The sequence below is a fragment of the Spea bombifrons genome, chromosome 1 (assembly GCF_027358695.1).
Source record: "Spea bombifrons isolate aSpeBom1 chromosome 1, aSpeBom1.2.pri, whole genome shotgun sequence".
Classification (NCBI taxonomy): Eukaryota; Metazoa; Chordata; class Amphibia; order Anura; family Pelobatidae; genus Spea; species Spea bombifrons.
The window spans coordinates 48,475,650-48,495,927 of record NC_071087.1 but is presented as its reverse complement, the minus strand read 5'-3'; the positions used below and the strand labels follow the sequence as shown (position 1 = coordinate 48,495,927).

The 20,278-nt window shown below is 38.7% G+C and overlaps 1 protein-coding gene across 4 annotated transcripts in view; it reads right to left on the bottom strand.

The window, feature by feature from the left end:
- Nucleotides 1-20,278, bottom strand: part of PPP3CA (protein phosphatase 3 catalytic subunit alpha) — a 100,093-nt gene that overhangs the window by 53,816 nt on the left and 25,999 nt on the right. For all 4 annotated transcript variants that reach the window (XM_053461546.1, XM_053461544.1, XM_053461547.1 and 1 more), the window contains exon 2: nucleotides 57-257. In XM_053461546.1, the coding sequence (XP_053317521.1) occupies nucleotides 57-257 (201 nt within the window). The remainder of the gene's footprint in view (nucleotides 1-56; nucleotides 258-20,278) is intronic.

Here is a 20,278-nt window from a genome sequence, read left to right as displayed (position 1 = left end):
TGATTCCTCCCAATGGCTTGGAAGCATGCAGCGTACGAGTAGCCAGCTCATCTTACCTGTGACTGGGGCATCTATATCCAAAAGGTTTTTTTCCAGGCGAAGAATCGAAGCTCCCTCTGTGATTATCCTAAGAGCAACACTTTCCTCAAGCCTTCCCTCTTTCATAAGATGGGCTTTTAAAATGTCTACCCGTGGTTTGCCATCATTGTCGAACACCTCTTTCGCTGTGAGCCGGTGGCTTGGCGGGAATGGTACAGCTGAGAAAAGAAAAAAAAAAAGTTAATTTAAAAAAAGTTCCACTGGAATAATGCACAGGTTAAGCAGTTTGGTTTATTTTTTCCAAATAAATACATTGCCCATTAGAAATTACATGCTGGCATCCACCACACCTTTAACTGGCATTTTAAGCGATGCGTAGATTGTTGGCGCTATATAAGATAATAATAATTTGAATTGACACTACAAAAGCTAAAAAGGTGACAAATCACCTGCAACCAGCCAGCACCCACCCTCCCTTCCCTTAGTACCACTAAGAATGATGTTGGAGGAATAAAGAAGAAGAAGAAGAAAGAAAAACACTGATCATCCCACCCTGAACAAAGATGCTCATATTACACACAGTCCTTCCACAATTGGCACCTAGATCATGCCCGCGTTGCGTAATCGCATGAAGACACTCTCCTTCATCCAGTGCAAATGATGATGTGCAAGTCGCGCACCTGTACAGTACCTGTATTCACCAAGCATGGCAAAAGGTGATCCCCAGCTAACTTATTTGCAAAAAGAGCAAACAATACCTTGCACAATGCATAGTTCATCAACTTAAGTGGCTCATCTCACAGATTAAAATATGCCTTATACAAGGTAAATTGAGCTTTGGTTAGTCCTTTATAAAATAAGTGAAGTCAGGGAGATGAACCAGCAACTATGTTGCCAACTCCTGCTTTAGTGAATAAACTCGTAAATGCTTATTCTAACCTTAGAAGCACATTGGACCTCTACAAGGACCTATGCTCTACCAGAGGAAGGCTAGCAAGGAGAAGCAGAGAAGCAACTGCCCCCTGGACTACCTAAATCTTTACACTGTGTAAATCAATAGCCACTAGGGGGTATATAACAACGAACGTATTCATTGCCTGGATGCTTTCTCTGATGCCTGTGTTTTATGCATTAATATTCTTTAGACAAAAACTGACGGTAAGCACTGGACATACCCTCCTAATGTGCTTTGGGCTGCTTCATTACTGGGTCACCTGGAATTGACCAGATGTTGGCAGTCTTCTCCTGCTTTCTACTCTAAGCAACTGTCAAAATATGTAAGTACATACAAGCCTACCTTATATTTAACAAAATAAAATAGAATTTGAGTTAAGGAAAACTGTTCTTTCACAATCTTAAAACAAAAACATAAAAAAAAACCTGTTATCCTTAAACAGAACCTGAAGGATCCTGAGGACAGCAGTTTGAGAGCAATTCTAGACGATCCACTACACTTGGCTGTTTGTCGCACAACATCCTTTACACTGTTGAACATTGAAAGCCAGCTACATCACAGTCTATCAAATCTTATGCAGCTGTCTCAAATGCATAAATGAGTTGAATTATTCCACTTAAGTTGCAGTACTTTATCTGAATAGAAACAGAAAATTATTCATAGCTGAGGAGATAAAAGCCAGGAGCGGTACAATACACATACACCACTTAATCCAAACATCTAATCCCCTTAATTCTCCCATATAATACATACCCATGTCACTTCAATTTATGACCCGGCTTTAGGAAGCTGACCTTAGTGTTAATTGCTCTGTCAAAAAGCATTTCTGCCCTAGTTAGTCATTTATCTAATCAGACATTTCAATGGCAGCTAGCTGTTCTAACAAGGTCACAACCTTTTTATTAAAATGTATTTTATATATATTATTATTTGGCCCAATGAAGTTTCACCTACATGGCATATAAAGCACTGTAAACCTAAAGTATATACCGTTTTCTGGGAAAAGTTTGACTTATATCTTGGACTAACACTTGTCATTGACTTTGTACTTAGTGGTCAGTGCTGATATATACATGAAAGAGCTTGTTCCTAATTTTAGAGGTACCATCATAGATGTTAAAAATCTCATGTTCTTTGGTCTGTTTCTAAGCACTTATGTATTTTTTTTTACTCATTATGCTATAGTTTATATGTAGTGTCAACCCATCAAGTGCAAAATCAAATTAACATTTTGGAGCCTAGGGACAATTTTTTGGAGGCACAGATGTAAATCAATTCTATGTGGGGGTTTTGGCTTCTTCTGGATCAACAGCAAGGTTAAACTTGACTTTTTTTAACCTGGGTTTCTAGATTACTACAACAACCTGTAAAACATCAACCGTAGGAGACAGTGATGGTGATGTGTGTGTGTGTGTGTGTGTGTGTGATTGTGTGTGTGTGATTGTGTGTGTGTAGGAATGAGCCATCTTCTGCTAGCTCGTTACAACAAAATCCAAAGGGGAACTGCTATTTCACCTCTTCTTGACCCTAACCGATCAATGAAATATCAGCTAACTGCTCTAGTAATTAAAATACCACATAAAAAGAATAGAAATTTCCAAGGCAACTATCATCTATCAATGTAACCGAGAAAAACGCATGCAGATAAGAACCTCAAAGCCAACAGAGATTTTGGTCTTACCCATTCCATCTCATAACACAATTATTTTAATTAAAATGAGGGATCTGTCATTTGATAGAAGCTTCATATTATAAATTACTGCAAAGACTTACTCACCAAACTTTAAGAAACATGCAATAACACTTAAGGGCATGGGGTAGAACAACCAGGAGATGAAAGGGTGCCAGAACTGTTTATAGAATCAAACACTATCAGGGCGTTTCTCCCGAAAGAGATCCGGTTTGAAATATATTTTTAGAGGTGGTCTATTTTTAGCCCCGAAGGTAAGTTTTTGGCAAATGTGACTGCAACATGGAAAACAGCAGCCTTTAAAGTCCAAAATACTCAGGTTTTTAATAGATTGTTTTCAACATCACTTGTCTCTACTACATCACCTGCACAAGTGTGTGTGTATATGTATAGATACACACATATACAAATATACATATATACACACAGTCCTAAACACAAAATCCTACACTGATCTTGGCTTCGACCATCTTAAATATGCAAGCCCTTCTCTGCCCTATACATGCTCCTGTTTACAGAGAAAACGATGCAGGGCAGAGGTATTGTCCAGAGCTTAGGGCTGTGAGGGGTGTCTGAATCTTATGTTTTATCAGCATGTAGCTGCATTACTCATGAATCATTTATCATTCGTGCTGTGGGTTGCTCTGCGGAATACCCGCTGTCAGCATTTGCAAAATAATTAAAAAGCTGCAAGCTCTGGCAACTGTTTCAACCAAAAGTACACAATGACTGGCACTTCTGACAGACAACCTTTGTGATGTACGTCCAATGTCAATGGAGAATACTTTATTTTCTCCTGCAAGAAAGATAAAGAAAATAATCCTTTGTGGCACTTGGAGCTAGTCAGGATCCCCCCCATGCATATCTGGTAACGTCCCATGGATGTTACTGATGTACGGCAGGGTAATTGGGCTAGTCACATGCGAGATGTGGCTAGGTTTAATAGGAACACAGCAGAGGTTAGGTACAGGAGTCAGGGCAGGATCTGGTAGAGCCAAACGTCTTCCTGTCACCCTGAGTTCAAAGGCTTTACATAATTTGTCATAAAGCTTTTAGAATTTATTTTGAATTTTCATTCAAAAATTATATTTTTGAACAAGTATAAAATCATAAAGACTTCGGCCACGTTTACAAAATGGCTGTGGATACCATGGTAACACAGAAGTCCGAGTAAATACACGTAACACGAAAGTCTCCGTTCAGTTTTACATCTTGTCATGCCGCTGAGCTCTGTTTATACCTTGGTTAGCACGTTGTTCTAAGCACAAGAGTCCAAATGAGGTTATAAATAAACAACATTTTTCACAAAAGATATTAAAAGCTATTTATTTTTATTGATTTCCTATACACAAGTGAGCTTTTGCTACTACCACCAAAGTGTTTGCATCAGCTTTTTCAACTGATAAAAGCTCCCGAGTACAGCTGTCCTCTTGCATAGCCCCATTGGTCCTATTAAATGGCTTCTGGGTACAAAATTAATTATTTATATTTGCCTACAAGACAAGTACACACAAACAATGAGGAAACCATGTAATGCCTTGGTGTGAAGGATTAGCTTTACAATATTAACTGCCAAAGAACAATTTATTAATCCTGTGAATGGGTCAGAATTTAATATTTTCAAATATATGTAGTAGGGATATATATATATATATATATATATATATATATATATATATATATATATACGGTTTATAAAACGTTCCTAGTTTCCTTCTTTGGGACCCAAATTCCTATGTCCCTCATTGAGAATGTTTGCTGGATATTGAGTGTAGTCTGTTCATTAATATTCTGCTCCAATCAACAGGAAAACCAAATTACAAACATGTAGCGCTCAGTGAATTCAAGCATGGTACTGTGATATGATGCCACCTTTGCAAAGTCAGTTTGGGAATTTCATCCCTGCTAGTGGTATTATAGGAAAGTGGCAACAACTCAGCCACGATGCGGAAGGCCACGTAAAAGTCACAGATCGGGGTCACTGAGTGCTGAGGCTCATTAGTCACCAATGTTCTACGGATTCCATAGCTGAAGGGTTCCAAACTTCTACCGGCATTATTATCAGCACAAAAACTTCCATGGCTGAGCAGCTGGATGCAAGTGTCACATCGCCGAGTACAATGCCAAGCGTTAAATAGAGTAGTATAAAGCACGCCACCACTGGATTCTGGAGCAGTGGAAACTTGTTCTGCGGAGAGATGAATCATGCTTCTCTGTTTGGTATTCCGATGGGCGAGTCTGGGTTTGGAGGATGCCAGAACGTTACCTGTCTGACTGCATTGTGCCAACAAGGGGGACCAACTACATATTAATGTCTTCGTATTTAGAATGCAATGTCAAAAAAGTACTTGTTGGTATAATGGTCAGGTGTCCCAACAGCCTTGTCCATATAGTGTGTATATTATATACACACACAAGCTTGTGTTAAAGGATTATACATCCATATTGGCAGCAATGTCTATTCCACAGTTCCATGCGTTACCCCACTACAGGAATATAAGTATGGTACACCTCTTGCTCACATCCCTGGCAACTGTACATTTTTGTACAAGGGGTGGCTGAATGGAACAGAATATGGCTGTGTGCCTCTCCCTTCACCTAGGATACACCTCGCTTTAAAAGCGCTGTAACAAAACAAACAAAAGCTATGAACCTTTACCAACAGCATAATTCCTGCCACTACTTTGCTATTTCAAGGATAACATTTCCCGTATTTAACGTTTTTGTGTGTGGGCTTTTTAGCTGGAGATATTCAGCACAGCCTCTGCATTTTCTCAATTCAAGTGAGTCAGCCAGCAGTGATGTTAATGTAGCAGCTCTCTCCCACTCACGCTGCACACGAACGTGTTACTATGTGCACATCCCGACTCTACTCCACAGCAAATTCCTCTGAATTTTCAAACACATTCTGCCCTACCCCCTTACAATCAATAGAATCTCTATGCATCGCCTCCGAGCGTCTGTAATTCGTAATGATTTTACCTGGTTTATTCAAACAATATACAAAAGGGTGGTTCCTGGTTGTCATTCGACTGGAAATTTAGGAGCAATGGTATAGCAGGTCTGCTACATTGGCTCAGATAGGACAGCCTTTGAAACTTTTAGCAGTCACTCACACTTAATTTAGAACACAGATGTAGAGGAGGTTGTTAACAGTGACTGTAAACACCCAAGAGAGATTCTGCATAGACATTAACAGGTTCGTTAGAGTCCACATTAAAAATGATCTAATTAAAAATAATGATATCCAATTCCAATTAAGGTTGCAAGCTGTCTGGTTTTGGAGCTAGAAAGTGCAATTTGTGGCAGTTTTGTCCAGGAAAATAAAACCATGTACATGGATTCCTATAGGATTTAGAGGAAACGTATTACCGTAGTTGCTTGATTATAAGACGACCCCCCCCCAAATCTGAATATTCATTTAGGGAAAACAAAATCAAACTTGAATATAAGATGACCCTATAGGAAAAAGGTTTTACTAGTAAATATTACCTTATTTTCTTGATTATAAGACAAGGTTTTTTTGGAGTCTTTTAAAGGGCTTTCTGGAAGCAGAGTAGCATATAGGGATTAAAAGGAATACCAGGGAGGCAGAGTGTCATACAGGGAGTTAAAAGCAATATCAGGGAGGCAGAGTGGTATATAGGGGTATAAGGCATTTCTGGGGGCAGAGTGGCATATAGGAGGGTTAAAAGGCATATCATGGGGCATAGTGGCATATAGGGGGCTATAAGGCATTTCTGGAGGCAGAGGGCATATAGGGGGTTAAAAGCATTTCTGGAGGCAGAGTGGCATAAAGGAGGTTAAAAGGCATATCATGGGGCACTCTGCCTCCAAAAAAGCCTTATGCCCCCATGTAACCCCCCCCCCCCGACTTACCAGTGCTTCTGACTCCCTCGTGTCTGATGGGGGCAGTGGGTGGAGGCCGGCACTTCTATGACTGATCACTGGAAGTTCATGCGACGCCGGTGCTCTGACATAGAAGCCCCGGCGGAAGTGCCACCAGTAGCGGGGGTTGACTGCGTCCATCGAGCGGACGTTCGCTGGCTGGCAAAGAAGATAATTCTCTGCAGCTCTGCGGGCAATTCTCCTCTCTGCCAGCCAGGGAAAGTATGCGCGTAGACAACCTCCACTGCTGCCTGCAATTTCGCTGGCACTCTGCGATAGACGCCCAGTGGAAGTGCCGGCAGCAGCCGGGGTTACCAGACAGGAGGATCCAGGTCCCCTGCAGCTCTACAGGGGATCTGGATCTTAGTCTCATAGTCAGACCTCTATTTGATGTCCGATTAGAAGACGAGGGGTATTTTTCAGAGCATTTGCAAATCGAGCAAGTACGGTATTATCATCATCTATGATTTTTGCCAAAGTCATCTGACATCCTTAATTGCAAAAAAGATTGCTGGCATACATGAGAACTCAGTCTAAAGCAGTTAATGATCAGGCTTCTGGGGTAGGTTTATTTTCTTTTTTTCTTTAATGTTTAAAATCCTGGCGAAGAAATCATATTTGCTTGCTATGTAATTGTGTTTAAAGATTAAAATAAACAATGGATTTACTTCAAAGAAATGCATTTATCTCCATATATGTATAGCAGCAAACTAACTTCCTGATTGTTTTGTGTAGTTATCACCCCGGTAATTTATCCTCTACGATGTGGTGGAAAAATTATTGAATTATGTTATTTACTACTTGTTATGTCCCTTTTACACATTGTACAGCACTACGGAATATGATGGCATTATATAAAATAAATACCGTATTTGCTCGATTATAAGATTAGGTTTTTTCCCCAGAGCAAATGCTCTGAAAAATAAGCGTCTTATATTCAAGGTTGCTTCTAATCAGACCCCAAATAGAGGTCTGACTACACTGAATACAAGACTAAGATCCAGATCCCCGCAGCGCTGCAGGGGACCTTGATCCTCCTCTATGGCAGCCGGTGGAGGTCTGTGCGATGCACGCAAACAACCCCTGCTGCTGCCGGCACTTCTGCAGGGGCTTCTGTGACAGAGCGCCGGCGTGACATGACCATGTGGTGCTCATTCATAGAAGCCTCGGCAGAAGGGCCGGCAGCAGCAGAGGTTGTCTGCGCGCATCGCACAGACCTCCACCTGCTGCCACCACTACACACCAAGGAATCTGAAGAATGGGAAGAAGTCTAGGAATGCACTGGTAAGTCGGGGGAGGGTAAGAGTGGCATATGGGTGATATAAGGGCTTTCTGGAGGCAGAGTGGCATAAAAGGAATATCAGGGAGGCAGAGTGGCATATAGGGGGTTAAAAGGAATATCAGGAAGGCAGAGTGGCATTTCTGGGGGGCAGAGTGGTAAATAAAAGGAAATAAAAACAAAAAAAAAGCATTTTTCTTAATCATAGTTTTTATTAAATATGAAAAAATAGTTTACATGTGAATTAATATTTACTAGTAAAACATTTTTCCTATAGGGTAGTCTTAAATTCAGGCTTTTTTTTCCTAAATTAAATATTCAAATTATGGGGGGTCATCTTATAATCAGGGTCGTCTTATAATCGATCAAATAGGGTAATAGTACCATGGTCACCATGCAAAATGGATGAGAGATGCTCGCTAAGAACATACTATGAAGTGGCTCAGTCTGCCATACGGCGTGTCCGCGCTTGAGAGCATCTCAAATGTTTGCTCACTTGCGCCATTACAAATAATAATAGGCTAGTTTTGCCATCTTTTGCCCCAGGTCTCAATCTTCCTTAAGTATGAAAGCCTTTTACTTCCAAGCCAAATGTTTCCAAAAGTACTATGCTGACTGAAAACCAAAGCCACAAACTATTGGTAATTTTAATACATGAAGTGATGTGAATGGAGAAACAGAACCTTGCTTTAAAAGGCCATTATGTCCCCGAATACAAAAATGTAATTTTTATAATAAAAATAAAGACACCTTGAAGGCTTCTGTTGGTCCATTTTGCTCTCAAACTTATGTTTTGGCTAAAGAACCCCTCCATCTGTGTGTGATACCAACAGGCACGCTTGGGGACTAATCACATGAAAGCAATGCATAATAAATTAGCTTTGTGCTGTAGTCTGAAAATGTATTAACAAGCAAAACGGTACAGGAAAACAACCCCTTTATGCCAAACGTTATTTAAGATAATACGCAGAAACTCCAAAGACGCAAAATAAATGAGATGTTTACATATTCCATGTGTTTTTGCTTATCTTAAAAAGAAATTGTCATTAGGAAAGCGCTTACATCATGACGGTTTTATAATTGCACTGCAAACAGATGAGTCTTCTTTGTTATACGAAGACCTTTCACAAACATAATTTGAGCCCTGCAATTTGCATGCACAACCTGTTTACATGTTGCCTGGAATTGCTTCTCAGTTTGAGTGGTTACAATATTTATGTTAATTCCTATCTCATCAGGTTAGTGCTCCTTATCAACCCTCAAAACATTACAATTATGTTACACAGTCTAATTTCTGGTTTTACTCGCGCTGAGAGCAGTTTTCCCAATGTGAAGAAATATGCAGAACAGTTGTATATGCATAAAAGGTACTGTGTCGGTGCCTGCTATGTATACTCACTATACACCCTACTGATAGTGGGTGCTACAGGAGGCAAACATGCTTGCTTACTATTGCCTCCATGATTCTTATGGGGCTGAGCGACAAGTGAGTCTGCAGGTTGGTTTTTCTGTTAACCCTTTCACGCCCACCTAACGTCATGGCGGGATCTGCTAGGTGGCCACTCCTGCGGGCATCCGTGACAGCTAACCTGCGTTACTGTATAATGCGCTGTATTTAATGCTCAAGTTGACTTCCCCTTTAATTTATACAGTGGATTTGTTGAATATGTAGATGAACTCAAATATGCAAAATTTCATCCACAGTGAGTTCCCATTATAATACGCTATGAAGCACCAGCATTTACGATCAAAAATATAAAAAAAAGCTACACACACACACACACATATATATATATATATATATACATATATATATATATATATATGCAAACCTCACATTCTCAAAAATCATTAGCCTAATTCTAACATTATTAGGTCTGTTTTGTTGTTACTGTTTGTTTTTTTTTTTAAATAAGTTAAAGAAGATAAAACTTAATGCACCTTCCTAAAAGAACAGTACAAGCATTTCACACAAGTTCTGAAAATTGTGATGCAGTTATAAGTTGATTCACACATGCAATGAAACTTAATGACCACGTGTGTGGCATATGTTTAACCAGTTAAACTGGAGCGGAAATCTCTCCCGTGGATCTCTTCTTCAGATTCTTGCTTTTCTACAATGAAAAACAAAACTAAACAATGGAGGTAACAATTTGATGATATGTGTTCTCGACAGGGGGCAGGGAATCTCAGCCTTTATTTATACAACCACCAGATGGCTCAGCAGGACATTAATGCATTAGCAATAAGATTAAATCTAATCCATGCTCTATAATTATATGTAGAAAAATGCACAAGAGGTTGTGTCAAAATACCAAATATAGTGTAAACCAACAGAGTCAAAATACAACAAAATGCCTAATGTAAACAGCTAGTTACTTGTTAAAGATTAACTAGTTATATTGATGGAACAGTAAATCTACCAAAAAAAAAAAAAAGTTACTTTACATTAACAGCCCAAATAACTGATGAACTGATTGAATCATGTTATTGGCAGAGAAGCTTGCCCTTGCTATTAACTAGGCCATGGCTTGGTTCAATCCTGGATAACGATTTAAAAATCACCATCAAGGTATGTCCACTATGTACAGTATCTCCGGCAACCACAATTGTATGAAAAGGTCATGAGCGAGGTCAATATGGCCCACTAGACCACAAGTCAATATGGATCTACATTCTTCATACACAAATCTCAGCCCATAACACCTGACCACCATAACATAGATAACAAGGTTTTGCACACAAGGAACAGATATGGTTTGACTTGGAGTCTTGGGGATTCATAGTTTAACAATGTCATTTAAGACCAATATTTTGAGGTTTGGTGGCTTCTTTCTCTTTAGTCCTTTGGAACCATGGACTTATAACACAAACTGCTGCTACCATCAATAGACTGATGTATATTTAATTTCATATTTTCTAAACACAACTCCTGATAAAGTTTTTACCATTTTGGTTACAAAAAAGTCAAAAGCTTACACACATGTAGATTCTAGATGACTGCTTAACGATGTTCTACTTTAGAGACATTAATACTCTAATACGGTGGAAAGTCTGGCCCTACCACATAGGCAAATCGGGTAAAATCCTGGGTGAAGGTACCACCCGAGGGTCTTTTCCTATTTAAGCAAACAAGTGCATTCAGGAGGGGGCAATAGAAACATTGTTTGCCCAGGGCAACAGAAACACTAGGGCAGGCAGTTGACATTTTACCCACCTCTCTGCATTTAGGTCAGAGAAATATGCAGTTTAAATACCGTGCCTTGCAAACAAATTACAGTAATACAGAATTACTCAAAGCTCATAAATGACACTGTTAAGAGGTCAAGAAGTAGGTATTTTTAAACTCGACCTTATACTGTTGGATTTACTAAGAGGCTTACCACCAATAACGTCAGGTTTCCTTTACATACATATCACCCTCTTTATACCTGCAATAAGTTACAAAATTTACTATGGAAAAAAGTTCACTTTTATCAAAATGTTTTCTAACTTCAAAAAACATGTACAAAAACCTCTAATGCTGTCAGGTTTGACTTCCTGTAATACATTTAATTCACTAAAACGCGATGTGATATTAATAAACCAATAAAAAAACTACAAAAACCTTTAGTATTACTGACAATAACAAGATTAAGAATTTATCTCCAGATATTTTTTTTTTTTAACTGCTCGTGCTCAGACTTGGCTCTTACGGCAATTTAAGGAGAAATTCTAAGAAGGATAAACAATCCACTTGTTCTCTGTCTTCTCTGAATGCTATTGTTCTAGTGTGGCAAGGTCCCTTAGTTATGTAGTTTTATTGTGATATCTATGCTTGTTTGAACAAATTAGATGAGGGTTGTTAGTGGGTTTTTTGGGGGGGGGGAGTTAAATTTACTAAAAAAAAAAAAAAAATGGATCTGAAGAAAAGTCAAGAGATCTTATGTAACTTTACATAATTTCAATAAAACGTAACTTTAGACTACTATTAATACAATATAGGATGCTAATACATCTAGAATATGAGGTCCTGTACAGTAATATATGCCTGCTTTTAATGATCGCATTTATTCGCCTCAATACCAGCTCTTAACATGAATGTAGCAAAGTACATAAAAAAGATGCAGAATAGTCTATATAGAGGCAGAATGTCTGAGAAAAAAGAATGGATATTTTCAGTGTAAAATGTACCTATGCTTCTCATTTAGATTCAGACAACCTTGTGAAGGGTTCACATTTCCAATTTGTGATTATTCATATGCAGACGCTTTGCTTCCAAGCTAAATGACAAGATATCACTTTTATTATCCATCTCTTGGCACATATGATATGGCAAGGAATTCTTTTAAGACTGCCTTTGCATTTTCCATTTCATTCTCCAACATTTCATTGTTCTTATATTGATTTTTTTTTTTTTTTTTTTTTTTTACACTTTGACTTTTCGTTATTTCATTTAAGAATACAAAAGGGGAGAGAAATAAAAGAATCTATTTAATACAGAATCTTTCAAATCATTCAAAAGCATTTATATTCCTTCAGAAATAATGAATTAGTTTGAACCCTGATGATAAAAATTCCTCAAATGTCAATGCCGTGTTCAATTTTCATCAATTATTTTTTTCAATTTAGTGATAAGTAGGAACATATCTTTCAAAGGTCTAAATGCGTGGGTTATTCCAGCACTCCCATAAATGTAATTAGGACCTGGTGGGGGCGGGGGCAAAATACAATACTTGTATGGGGAACTGGCCAGTGTTCAGGAGGCAGGGTGGCCACGGCTAACAATTCTGGTCGTATACTACAAACCAACCATTAATGGCTCAGATCTTCTCTGGCTCCTACATTCTAGATGAAATTTTTCTAGCCCTTCCTGCATGTAACACATATACCGTATAGCGAACCAAAGAGACTTCACACATACTATTGCACATGTTCATAACACTAAAAACTAATGGATAACCGCGATGTTTTTGCATAAAATGTTTTTGAACAACCATGCTGCTTAGAGTTTATTAATAAACTAAACCTTTAACTAATTTTTAAGTGAAAAAAGTGCAAATACACATTGCTTGTTTTAGCAGGTAGATGACATCCAAACTCACAGGGGCTTGCCGAGCCAATTTTTTTAATGAAAAAAACAGGTGTCCCATCAGAATCGTACTGAAATCACAGAGGGCCTCTCAAGTTCAAGGTTAGGTCCCAACAAAGAGCCATCATCTTTGGGCAGGTGTCCAAACAATGCATTATGAATAACCCCATCATTTTGTTCCTTTAGCATTATACAATACTTGTTAAGACCGCCTCTGTTTTGGTCAATGTTGTAGCTGAGTGGCTACTAAAAATAAAAAAATATTTTATCCCCACCTCCTATTTATCCCCACTAATGAAAATATGCTGCCCAACACAAGTTTTGTTAGCGAGTATAAATGGGTACATCTACTTTTTTTTTTTTTTTTTTTTTTTTTACCCACCAGCCACAACATTGTCATTGTTTTTTTTACCAGTTGGTCTTATTGTTTTGAAGTTTACTTCATGTCTCAGTGTGGCACATAATTTAATATTATGGCTATTTTATAATAAGCACCATAAACAATACATAGCCGTTTGTCAGCAATAGGTGAAATGGAGACCTGTATATCAACTCTTCAATTGCCATATAGCGTTAGTTTGTTTGGGGATTTAATTCCCTTATAAAGATATCAGGATTTGTTTGGTGGTTAGCTATACACAACAAAACAGACACGTTTCCACACTAAATCCTAAAATATTTGGGTCACATTTCCCAAGATAAGGAGTTGTGCAAAACGCGGTATCTTGAAACCACATCGGTTTAGAAGAAAACGGGCTGCAATCTCACAGATATTTCAAGAACATGTTGGAACAAATACATTGAGTTGCCCTCGGCAGTTCCACCTTTCTAAACCTTTAGCTTCGAAAAACAAACACAATCCCACCTGCTTTCTAGGTTCCTTTTGACCTCTTGCCTGCTTTTTGCTTTCACTCGCATGCTGCGATGTAGCCTTCTCGACCATAACAGAACGTTACATAATTTAAACGCTAAGCACAGTAAATTAGGTCAGGCTTCACACAACAAGGAATGTAAGGTGGTTCATTTCCAGATGCCTCCATGATTGTATAACTGTATAACCCCTTAAACGTAATGTTAAAGATCGGGGTATATACATTAAGTGTGTTTTGTAAGAGAGCAGGGTGTTACTACGTGTGCACGTTCCCAGTGGCTGCCTGCGAGGGAGACAACACACCTGTTTTGAGTACCTGTTAGGACGCCCAGAACACAAACCGTTAAATTCAGGCACTGGGCAGATACTGTAAAAATGCCACAGGACTGGATGCCGGGAAGTCAAGTGGTTTCTTTATCGAGGATCTGAGTAGCTGGGGACCTTTTAATGCTGGAGGGTTCTGGTTTACGGAGTGGATCCCAGTATAAGTTCATTTTTATGTTTAGTATAGTTACCCATTTATTTGTTTCATTGTATACTAAATCCCAAATCAAGAACCATGGCCTTTTCGATCCAGTTACTTGTGTATGTCTTGATTGAATTGCTTGTTCTGTTTTATACTTCATGCACATCACAGCTTACACCAGACGAAAATTGAATATATCAAGAAATATGCGGCTCTCCACATGATGGATAAGGCCCATGAGTCCGCAGTAAACCAGACGCGCAACAGGCATTGGATAGAATATATACCCTGCGTGTTGGTAACCTTGAAGCACTTACCATAAATCAAAATATGTATAGATTTAAAAGAAGGCACCTTGCCACATTCCACAGGACAGAGAAAATGAAAAATTCAAACTAGACTGACAAGTCATAATACAAGATTGCTGCACATAATGGGTGCAGTTTGGGAGAAAGCTTAATTATTACAGAAATGAGAAGTTAAAAAGCAATCAGGATTATTAATACAAGAAACCTTTCAAAAGCCAGAGCTGATAACAGTTCTACTTAAGCCCATTTTAGACTCTCTTTTGTTCCTTAAAATATCAAACGTCAAGCACGGGGATAATGACATAATTTGTATGTCATAATGTATAAATCAACATAGACACTTCAGAATTATTCATTGGTTGGTTTTGGTGCATTAATATTAGCACAATTTCAATATAATCCAGTAAGAGTTGCACCCCCCCCCCCGAAAAAACTCCTTAACCTGGTATATTTTCTGAGCCCTTTGTCCAAACATGGTCCATTTTACTAAAGAAACCGGTCAGTGTTGGTCCTTCACACGAACAGTGAAGTAAGAGAGCTGAAGCTCTACTGCCAACTCTTTCTTTAATACATAAACTTCAATACCTATTTTAGCAAGGAGCCAGAGTACTTCTGTTTTCAAGACCCTCACCCTTACATGGTCTTTTAGCACGTATCTTTTAGCTCATCAGGGTTACGATGGAGGTAAAAGGGACATGAATGTGGCCACCATAAGAACAGCTTCCTTCAGGGTCACAAACTAGCAGCTTTTGTTTTGAAAGTCAAAATTAGAAGTGCAGTAAACCCAGTCAAAGTCAACTCAACCACCTTAACATTGTAGCAACTAAACCCTACTGGTTGATGCATTTATTATTACTGGGTACTCACAATGCCTCCATTCTGGACATTCAGTGCAGTGAGGCATCATACATTTCTACATATATGGTCACTACATTTATTCCGCAAGTCAAAATACAGAATAAAAGATCCACTTCTGTTTAATAATAAACTAAATTTCTAACATCTATTGTTTTCTCCTTACCTAGACTGCACCCATATAAGCAAATATGTCTATAAACCAGTAACAATCATCAAACACCTATTCCCAGGAAGTGAGGAAAAGACCATAACATACGACACACATTAATAGAAGTGATTATTATTATAATGCAATAACAAATCATTGCATTTTAGCGATGCTGACAGACACACAAAAGGCAGGACTGTAACACATTACTTGTTATCTGCCTGCCGTATGCCACTTTTTGGAACATTGCTGACTTGTAACTGATGAAAGGAGAAATGGCAGCTGTCACAGGTCCCTGCTCTTTTCTAACAGACAAAACTTAAAGGTTTTCTTCTACACCCACCGCAGGGATTTTTTAATTTAACCAGAAAATGTTCTACAGAATAACTGATTTTCATTTATTTCCCCAATTAATTTTTTTGTGCTTCAATTTTGTTTTTGTATCATATATATTCTGGTTAATTGTTCTACTTATGTATTCATACCTACAGTAAGTGCTTTCCTAATACCGCACATATAGTATTTATTGCCGATAGCAGAGGAGTTCTTGGCCAAGTCAGGCTATATCCAAGCCAGCACAACAACGGGTGGGAAATAACAGATGAACTTTACAGGATATGAAGACCTGCCGTGAGCTAAATCGCGTGGCATTATTGCATTACAGGTTATTTAAGGTAAGCCTAACACGTACATCGAGAAAGCCCCATACACCACGTCTGTCACCGATGCAGCTTGATCACCAACTACTTTGTTTAGATTTTTTTTTTCAATTGAAGAAACTGAACATTTAGCCCTTATATGCCTGAATAATTCTATCTGCACCACACCTGGCGAGTAAATGGCAATTGTGAAGTTCCTAAAGATGGGAAGGGTTTTATAATGATGCCATAGAACATGACTTGTAATGTCACATCTTAAAGGTATACTGTCATGAAACATCTGTTCTGTGACTGGAAATGTTGGATAGTAATAACAGACCAAGCGTTAAAACCACATCTTGAACGTTTAAGATTTAAGCGTTCAGTTATCTTACACAAAAGGTAAAAAGGAATCAGCCGAGGGGCTCACAGGCCATCTTAGAGATTTTTTTTTTTTTTTTTTAATATGATCCCAAGGGATTCTTGCCACGATTCAGCTCCACAGCAAAGCGTAAGCCAGTGGTAGCACAACCTATGGTTGGACCTACTGCCTTCTCTCGGCTTTTCCAAATATGTCACATCCTTGTCTCACTCTAGAACGCTTACAACATGAGGAATATGATGAATCAACCTTTTGTTTTTGTGATATCTAACTCACAAATATCACCCTATGCTCTTTTGAAGGTTCATTTGTATGCTCACTGGAATATATCAAGATTAAAAAATAATAGACTGAGCACATGGGGGTAATAGAATTATTTAGAGTGGCCTCACTGGAGATCTGCTACTATGAATGTCAATGCCTGAACCTGCTCGAAAAAAGGGGAAAAAAAATCTGCACACAGTTATTAAGTGCTGTAAATCTTCAGTTACCATAGTTACTCACTTTCCTGGGCTCTGCACAAAGATTTTACCTCCAGACACTCTTTTGGAAAATGGATTATTCCTGTGTGATTTGATTCATCAAGCGAAATTTTAGCATCCAAGAAGCAGATCTGTGTCTATGGAAAATATTATATGGCGCAACCTGTAGGAAGAAGATTTACAGCAGTATTCTACTAAATAGCCCAAATCAACTCATGTACAATGCAAACATTTATTGCAAGCATTTAAATTAACATTTTGCTACCATTACCATATATTCTATTACTACAAAACAAAAGGATATGTTCACTAAATATAGGCTCATGTGGCCCCTTTAAGTATGAATACATACAATTATTGCTACCCTGCAGGATACAGCTGCCCTATGTATCCCCAGTTACAGGGGCAGTTTGGTCATAATAGTAAAAATATTTTCTTACATACTCTCATCACAAGCACAAATGTTGCTTAAAAGGACACTCCAGACATAATATGTGCTTTAATGCACATGACAGCTCGGTGTCCACTGAAAATGAACATGATTTTTAGCATTCAAACGCATATAGGTGTTCATGGGAATCTCCTCTATGCATCTGCTCTATGTCCAGGGTTTCTATTTCCATGGTCTCAGGGCCTGGAGCCGAGTCCTTCCTATTCCCTATTGCTGTAACCATAAATAGGACCCCCAGTTGTTGCTTTTGCTACCTTCAATGAAGCCGATTCTATTGTTAGTATCAAGTCAAGGTTTCCATGAGGACTATAGAGAATCTTTACAATGGGCTTTTAAATGGTTAATATTTCCAAAGTCTCAGGGTCAGCTCATTTAAAAGGTTCTCTGGTGTGCATTTATATTAAATTCTATATAAAAGCACTCACTTGACTTAGACACCTCATCCTACAATGAGTACATCCTTCAGATCATGCAGGTACTAGATCTGACTATGGGCATACCTGGAAACTCTCTGGGTTTGGCGCAGAGAACTCGGGGGGAAGCGCTGCTTCTCCGAGTCAACACCCGAATTCTCCTGGTTGCGGAAGCAGGATCCTGACCTACTCCTCACCCACAAGTTCCCAGGTGTGGCCATGAGTCTGCACATGGTGGATCTCAATCAGTAAAGCTCAGGTTAACAAGTCTGTGGCACCATTTGAGGTAGAGATAAACCAATTAAAAGATCATGTAAAATCGCCAAAGAGGGACAACTTTTCAGAGAGGTGGATCACTGCCGATGTTGGCAGCTTCTCAAAGCAGCTGGAGTGCTGCACCTGGGGACAAGATCACTGCTTTGTGAGACAGAGGACATAAAATCAGAACAAGAGGGAGACATGTTTTCTATATTTTAGCAAATTAAGAAAATGTGGTCAGGCAGCAATTTTACTTTCCTTTTCATTATTATTTTATCACAAACAAAATGAGCACTAGTTATCTGTAGTTCCACTCTGTAGTAATGCTAAGCAAATAAACTATATCAGATCGGACAATTTATTATTTTCTCATAATTATTTGTTCCTGACAAAAGAAGCAAAAAGTTTACCAGATTAAAGAATTGTTTCCGGAAGGGCTTTAGACGAACGATGTTTCAAATGCTGCTTTTAGTTACAAAAGTGTTAAAATGCAGCAGAGTAGATGGAACGGCACCTTTATTTAAAACAGAAAACCTTGATACATGGTATATGCCTCACAGCAAGAAGTCCAAGTGAAGTCAGCAAGCCGTGGTGTACCAGATCACACTATATCTCCAGTATTAATGGCGCCAATATCATTAGATGGTGCTACGCTGACTAAGAGGTCATTGATAAACAGCCATTTATCAAGTCTCTGACTTGCAGTTATTCCATTTAATGTTGCAATCAGCTCTTTGGTGAAGCAGTAGAAAGTCATTTTCCAATGTCTAGGAGGATCCATCAATTCCAATGAACAGCTGCCCACACCAATTTTACACCTGGGAATTTCAGCAGCCTAATCTATTCTCCTGCCATCTGTTCGAGCGGGACAGCTGATTCCAAGCACCATCACTTTATTACTTGTCAATTTGCTCATTTCTTGTTTTAATCCCATCACAAATTTTAACCCCTTAATGACAAAGCCCGTACATGTACGGGCTCAAAATGCATTGTTTTCAATGGGTTTAGGGACCGCCCATTGTCCTTAAGGGGTTAAGCAGAAACGTATAGCTTATTACAGCAATATGTCAAAAATATCTTTAAGGGAGACCACCACCAATATTTTTCTGCTTAGAAAAAAAAATGTGCAGTTTCCTCGTTTAAAACCGTTCTAGTTTTGCATAATATATTTTTTCCCCGACAGCTCTATATTAACCATTTTTATATGTTCTAGTTGGCTTTTTAACAGTGATATCCTTGGAAATATTTTTTTTCCTTCGCTTTGCCAACATGTGCCATGCAGATTGATACTCACTACTGCATGCTCAGGACATTTAAAACAAACGCAATAAATCAGGGGTATCAATCTATAGTTCACCACAGAGTTCCAGGATAATACTAAGGCAATGCTCACTAATGTGATCACATTTTTAGGAAGAATGAGAAAATAGATTTTTAGATTTTGTCCCTTGAGGGCCAAGTTTGACATCCTACCATAAATCACAACGGAAAATCAGTAAATGATGACGGTATGGAAACCCTGGAGAAATACATGGAATTTCTGCAGTAAGATCAATATAAAACAAAATGGGTTAATAAAGAAAATCACACCCACTGCATAAATGCACAATCATTATACTATCAGAGAAAAGCAGAATCATTTTCAAATCATGCCATCACTTTCATGATGCTTCAAACCGGTGGTGGGTACATGCACGTCAGGCTGTTAAAATTGGCAATTGACACTCTAGAAAAGAGACAATCAGGGGAGGAAAGAGGGACAGAGGGGATTTGGTTCTAATAGGTCTTCGGGGTAGGTACACTTGGGTGTATGGACATAATGCACACTGTTACAACAATTAGATATTTAGATTTCAAGGGGATAAATCATTAAATGGGGAGCTATCAGCGGAATTGTGGTGTCAACTTCACGATTCGTTAGGATGGGTCACTATTATCGGGAAAGTTTCCCTAGACAGAGCTGGTTCTATACGATGTATCATTTCCCTGCTGATTTAAATACGCATTATAGTGGACCGGCCATGTTCTTCTTGCAGTAGAAGCTCACTGAAGATGGGCCCTCATAGCAAGGAGTTAAACCC